General features: G+C 49.3%; 2 protein-coding genes across 3 annotated transcripts; both read right to left on the bottom strand.

Moving 5' to 3' along the window:
- Nucleotides 1-389: 389 nt before the first annotated feature.
- LOC119354930 (GDSL esterase/lipase EXL3-like) lies at nucleotides 390-2,541 on the bottom strand. Its single transcript, XM_037621696.1, has 3 exons — nucleotides 2,115-2,541; nucleotides 1,792-1,922; nucleotides 390-1,651 (listed from the first exon to the last, which is right to left on the bottom strand). Exons 1-3 carry the CDS (start codon nucleotides 2,413-2,415, stop codon nucleotides 1,010-1,012), a joined length of 1,074 nt encoding a protein of 357 aa, XP_037477593.1. The 5' UTR covers nucleotides 2,416-2,541; the 3' UTR covers nucleotides 390-1,009.
- Nucleotides 2,542-2,895: 354 nt separating this feature from the next.
- On the bottom strand, nucleotides 2,896-5,839 carry LOC119354929 (amino acid transporter ANT1-like). Of its 2 annotated transcripts, none has more exons than XM_037621695.1 (3): nucleotides 5,445-5,839; nucleotides 3,930-4,544; nucleotides 2,896-3,687 (listed from the first exon to the last, which is right to left on the bottom strand). In XM_037621695.1, exons 1-3 carry the CDS (start codon nucleotides 5,673-5,675, stop codon nucleotides 3,295-3,297), a joined length of 1,239 nt encoding a protein of 412 aa, XP_037477592.1. In that variant the 5' UTR covers nucleotides 5,676-5,839; the 3' UTR covers nucleotides 2,896-3,294. The 2 variants fall into 2 exon arrangements, with proteins under 2 accessions (XP_037477592.1, XP_037477590.1); XM_037621693.1 differs by having other exon boundaries at nucleotides 3,930-4,568; nucleotides 5,445-5,838.
- Between the last annotated feature and the right edge of the window lie 211 nt (nucleotides 5,840-6,050).

Here is a 6,050-nt window from a genome sequence, read left to right on the forward strand (position 1 = left end):
TTGCCCCGCCCCCCGCGCACACATATGCAGGTGGCCTCCGCCCTCCACGAGCAGCAGATGCAGATGGCCTCGACCCTCCACAAGCCACGGAGCTGCTGGGCTTGCTCGATGCGGGAGGGAGGCACGCTTCATATCGCGCTAGTCGAGGAGGGCCTCCCCCACCGCGGCGGCCCTCTCGATGGTCTGCACGGTCACACGGAGGTCCATGACGGCGCGGTGGTCGGACTCGCCGACGCACGACGTGCAGCTGCTTCATAGAGACGCGCTGCTTGGTTGGGTGAGCCGGGCAACTGCTGCAGCTCTCTCGAGCGCGCGGACGAGCCCAGCTACTACAGCTCCGGCGAGCGCGCGAGTGAGCCAGTCTGCTGCAACTCGAGGGTTCACTCCCCTGCCTCTTAAGTGCAGTTGTTAGCTACTAATCACCATGCATGTATGCAACCAAACACCGAGTGAAAATTACTTCGCGATGACAAGACATCACATGCAGGCAACCAAACTACATGCCAACATTGTCTTTTTCTTGTTTTCTTTTAATCAGGGCCTGCTCAGCCTGGCTTGTTTTTGTCCTCTTTGTCTACACTATTCACTGTAGATGCACTGTAGCTGGCCTAGGGCCCGGGGCTTATCCCAATCCTGGGTCCGCCCCTACCCTTTGTGGTCTTCCCCTACCCTTTTGTGGTCGAGTGGGGTGGTAGTGGGCGGGCGTTACTGAGTCGGATTTTTTCCTCCAAAAATGAACCAGGCCCGTTAGCCTGGATCGGGGTGGCAAAATCCAGCGGGCGGGCGGATGTGTGTATGGGCAAGTGGACGCTGGGAGCGGGCCGACCAGGCAACCTGCTGGGAATGAATCCGTCGAATTTGTTGCATACAGCGACTCAAAGATCAGCGCCACGTGTCAACCCCTTATTAGACAAAATCTGTGGACTGATTGCTAGTCAGTTCCAGAGTTATTGCGTTCTTCCTTTATTTTTCCTCCTTTCCCCCTTTGTCCTCTACCACTCATAGCTAGCTAGTTCATGTATCTGAAGTATTTTTCGACGACCATGTCGATGATGACTTTGTAGGCACTGGAGCTGGGGTGGTAGCTGTCCCAGAAGACGTATTTGGCGGGTTCGGCGCAGACCGGGCTGGCGAAGTTGCAGAGCACGGCTACCGCCAGCCCAAGCAAACCGCAGCACGAGTCCTTGGCGTTCTTGAACCCGAGCGCCTCGTGCCGGTGGATCACGTCCTCAAAGATGGCGTAGAGGTCGATGAATGTGAGCGTGACGCCGGGGAGCTTGGCGCCGAGCATGGCCATCTTTTCCCTGACCTTGTTGTTGAACATGCTGGCTAGCTGGTTACGATCCGCGGCGCACTGCCGCCGGATCCCGCCAGAGAGAATGCGCTGCGACGGCAAGCAGCCCACCGGCGGCACTCCCGTCAGGGCGATCCTCTTGGCGCCGAGGCTGACGAGGGTCTGGATGTAGGAGATGGCGCGCTGGACCATGAGGTCGCTGTACTGCTCTACCGACATGGGGTCCCCGAAGGTGAAGTGCTCCACGATGTCGTTGCTGCCCCACACGAGGAGGTAGAGGGCCTTGTCCGGGATAGTCCCCACCTTGGCCTTGTACTCCAGGAACATCTTCAGCTGCTGCTCCATCGACAGCGCCGACTGCATGCATACAGGCAGGGATCTCGATCAACTGTAGATATGATTTGCACGCATGCATGCATGCGTGCCTACATCGACCTAGCTAGCTCCATGCATCGCGAGCTCGTGTATGTGGTGAACGCGTACGTAGGACGACGTACCATGGTCTTGCAGGTGGCGTTGTCGTAGCCGCTCCCGGCCGATGCGAAGCTGACACCGGTCTTGAGGTCGTCGAGGGTGAGGTCCTTCTTCAGGTACGGCGGGACATTCTCCTTCACACCAAGTGCCGCCGCTGCATTTACAAAACCATTGTGATCCACACTGACTGATACTATCTTAATTATACTCCCTCCGTCCCAAAATAAGTGACTCAATTTTATACTAGCTTTAGTACAAAGTTAGTATAAAGTTGAGTCACTTATTTTAAGACAGAGGGAGTATGTAATTGCCGTATATATGTGTGATATCGGTGATACATACGTACCTAGGAAGTCAACACTGATCCTACCGTCCGTGAACCGGCCGGTGGCCTTGTGCCCGGGGAAGTCCCTGCCGTAGGGCGGGAAGTTGGCCCTGACGATTGTCCTGATATAGTTGTTGTTACCTGTGTCTATAATCGAGTCACCAAAAGCAAGGATCGCGGGGTATTTAAGCGGCCCGGCAGTAGCCGGGGGAGCTGTGGGAACCTTCGGCGGCACCGGCACCGGCACCGGAGGAGGTGCTGCCGCACGCACCCCGGTGATGACTCCGGCGAGAACTAGCAGGGCGGGGATCATGTTATACATGGTGGTGAACGCCTAGAACCGTGGACGCACACTTTTTGAGACTGGTATGTGGTGTCCGCCATGGTAGATAAATAGGCCGTGTCCTACTCGTTCCACCAAGTGATTTGGTCTAAAAGAACACGGCAGTTGCATGCAAGATCAGCAAGACCCGGGGTGCTCACCCGCATGTCCTTGTAGGTTGACATTTGTGCAGTGATGCGATACTTGCTCTTCTTCTTTGTCTCGGGACGGTGGCTAAATTTGGCAGGTCCACCTAGGCCTAGGCAGGGAAAAATCATGAGTCAATTACACCATCTGTGTCTAAAATTGGCGAAAAGACACTTTAGTGCTATAACTTGCGATGTACATTGAACCGTGCAACTACTTGGCTTCCATGAGCATATCGTGCTTGTGACAAAATTCATTCTTATATTAGTTTGACAAAATAGCCAGCAATGACAAATAAAAAATATACTCCATTTATTCACAAGGAGAAAGACCTGAACAGTAGATTTGGTGAGTATTTTCTTTGCTCTGCAGCTTCACATGGACAATAGCATTGATGGACCCATGTGCTTCCTTATCATCTGTATGAACTATCAGACTCAAAAACAGAAATCCTGACAACAGACAGATAAGGATCACAACCAAATCACGATAAACATCATGTTGCCTCCTATGAATACATTTTAAAAAAATGATACGAAAGGTAAAGATACATATAAAGTACACCACCACCTAACAAATCAAACCAAGGCAGGGGATAATCAGCTGAGTATGAAAGTCTTCTCAATTTGATGCATGTTATCCCAGGGCAGCAGATATTTCTCTCCAGACACGTCTTCCGAAGAAATAAACCCTAATTTGCAGATCTTGGACATTTTGTCATTACTTCATCAGTCAGTGTGACGAGAGAGCAGTGAATATTCCATAACCAGCAAAACCAAGGCCAAACAGAAGGAAGCCGTAGTCCAGCACTCTTCTCCATAGGCTCATTGACGATCCTACGATGTTGAGGTGGAAGAAGGTAGGTAGCACAAAGGAGAGCAGCGCACAGACGGTGCACCCAACAAAGGAGACGAAGGACCCAAATGCAGGTATGCAGGATGCCATCACAGTTAAAATAGTCACCATGATGATGCGGCTCGAGTGCAGGCCTAGCCACTCGGCACCAGGAACCCCGTGGGAGAGCTTCTGGAAGCATCCACTTGATCTGAGCCTTGTCTCCACAATCTCGTGAATCGGGTGCATCATAACTGGGAATGTGAATGCTAGTGCAATGCATAGGCCAACCTGCCAGTAGATTTTTTGAACTTTTAGGATACAAAGATCACTACTCCAGCATGTTAGATATCATGCGGCAATAAGATTTACAATTTTTCAAATCTCAAAATATAATAGATTCACACTTGAATCATACTTTATGACCTTATACCACCAATTATCAAGTACTGGGGCTACAAAATATTTGACGAGAAGCAATAGCATATTTCAACAAACAATTACACGATATAGATTATGAAAATTGCACTAACCTTAACAGCAGCAGATGACCAACTATTGGGAAGATTAAGTGTTATGATGTCCTTGGTAGCCTCACCATAGGCCAAGTACCCACATACTCCAAAACATGCATACACAACTATGATGCCCACAACTGCTTGAGAAAGCACCCAACGGAACTTTCTACGTTCCGCCATTGATGATTCTAGTGCCAGTGTCATGCTGAATCCTTCAAAGCAGAAGACCGCGACTCCAAAAGCGAAAGGTATCGCCAAAACTCCATTAAAAGCACTTCTATTTGCAAAAGGATGATCAATTAGTTGAAGATCTTTTCTGATAACCATTGCCACCGCTAGGACATTGCACACATCAGCAAATATACTGAATGGTGAAAGAGAGGATAGTGAAAGAATGAAGGACAACGCGATTTGCACAGGCAATAGGACGGCAAAGATGAAGCCAGCTGGTGACATCGACTGGCTAAACACGGAATGCAGATTTTCACCAATGAATACTAGGTAAGCTACAGAACCACCCGCTTGTGAGATAAGAATGAGAATTTCCGTCAAGCACCGACCTATAGTCCCAAAGCACTTCTCACCAAAATCTCCATATGTATAATTCTTTGGTTCATCAGTTTCTTCCTCCTGCAATTTATCTTTACAGTCCACCTTCAGAATAGAAATCGAAACAAGTAAATTAAGCAGCTAAAAAGTTGTTGCTATCAAAACAGAAGTTCATAACATTGTAAAAATCATAGATGCGGCACAGTACATACACGATTCATTTTTTATCATACCATCAGTGTGCTGATCAATGTGAAGTATAAACACAAATTAACAGGCAAAGTCCTGTTCAACAAATTCAACACACTGAAGAAGCAACGAACAGTAACACAGTTCAGAAAGTATGACCATTCAATTTAACTAGAATGTGAGAGGAGAAACTACCACGTTTACAGAAATACTACCAAGAACAGGCTAACGGCTTAATGCCATAAGGCTGGTCATGACCATGAATAAGGCTTCCATTCTGACACTATTCCGGGAGTGCTTCGGACTACATGATTCATTTGGTTTTATTTCTTATTATTTGTGCAAAATCCTGACCGACCCTGGTTACCGTTCCTGTTATACTGGAGACAATATGGGACCATATTTTTCTGATGGGAAATGGAACGAAAATACTGAAAGTGGAAAGCCTCTTTACTTTAAAGTTGGGCAGTGGGCACAGGATATCCCCATCTGAAAAATCAATAGTGTCCTTAAACACGAAGACGCAAAAAATTTATCCCGAGTGACCAAATACTCTACCCTGTCGCTAATATAGTACTTCTAGCGTATGAATGATAACAACAACATGGTAGTACGGCTACGATTAATCTTCAATCGAAACGTAAATACAGACACCATGCAATTTGGCATGGACAGCAAGTCCCAATCTGCTTAAGCTGAATGCAATGCAGGATGTGGCCGTAGAACGGTAGAAGTAGTAGTATTAGTATTTAGATGGCATCCGGTAGTGTTAATGCGAGGTACGGTACTGACCAGGAGGAGCATGCAGTAGAGCGTGGCGAATCCGGCGGCGGCGACGCCGAGGGATCCGGCGACCCAGCCGGCGGCTCGGAAGGCGTAGGGCAGGCCGAGCACCCCCGTGCCCACAATGGACACCACCACGTTGCCCAGCGTCTGCGCCCAGGTTGCTCCTCCCCAGCCTCCACGCCGTCTCCCATCCTCCCGCGCCAGCAGCGGCGCAGCCGCCCCCTTCGCCTCAGCCATCCGCAGCAACAACCGTGGCGGCGGCGACGCAGAGACAAGAGAAGTAGCGGAGCTGATTTTGGAATCTGGTTTGGCGCACGAGGGAACGAGAGGAGGAGCAGTCGTTGTACTACCGTGGTCCGTGGATGGTGAGCGGGATGGGATCACGTTGGAGCTTTCTGGATATCTGTCGGACGCAAAAGCTTCGCTCACACGCGAATCGATACTGAGTGCTACAACCTGTGTTGCATGATCAGTTTACAATCCGTTTGGTTATATGAATGGGATTTCGTATCTGTGGCCTGATTTAGCCGAATGAATCTATATCTTATATCTATACCAATATAAAAAGACTCAAAGGGGTAGATTCAACTGATCCCGGCCATCGAACTAAAT

Source organism: Triticum dicoccoides, chromosome 2A (assembly GCF_002162155.2).
Source record: "Triticum dicoccoides isolate Atlit2015 ecotype Zavitan chromosome 2A, WEW_v2.0, whole genome shotgun sequence".
NCBI classification, from domain to species: domain Eukaryota; kingdom Viridiplantae; phylum Streptophyta; class Magnoliopsida; order Poales; family Poaceae; genus Triticum; species Triticum dicoccoides.

Bases quoted from the DNA above. Each gene is read 5' to 3' on its own strand.
- LOC119354930 (XM_037621696.1), bottom strand. From the start codon at position 2,415: ATGTATAACATGATCCCCGCCCTGCTAGTTCTCGCCGGAGTCATCACC. The intron at 1,923-2,114 runs GTACGTATGTAT...TTGTAAATGCAG, and splicing joins GATCAGTGTTGACTTCCTAG to CGGCGGCACTTGGTGTGAAG. The intron at 1,652-1,791 runs GTACGTCGTCCT...GTATGCATGCAG, and splicing joins ACGCCACCTGCAAGACCATG to TCGGCGCTGTCGATGGAGCA.
- LOC119354929 (XM_037621693.1), bottom strand. From the start codon at position 5,675: ATGGCTGAGGCGAAGGGGGCGGCTGCGCCGCTGCTGGCGCGGGAGGAT. The intron at 4,569-5,444 runs GTCAGTACCGTA...TCTATTCTGAAG, and splicing joins TCTACTGCATGCTCCTCCTG to GTGGACTGTAAAGATAAATT. The intron at 3,688-3,929 runs GTTAGTGCAATT...ATCTACTGGCAG, and splicing joins GGTCATCTGCTGCTGTTAAG to GTTGGCCTATGCATTGCACT.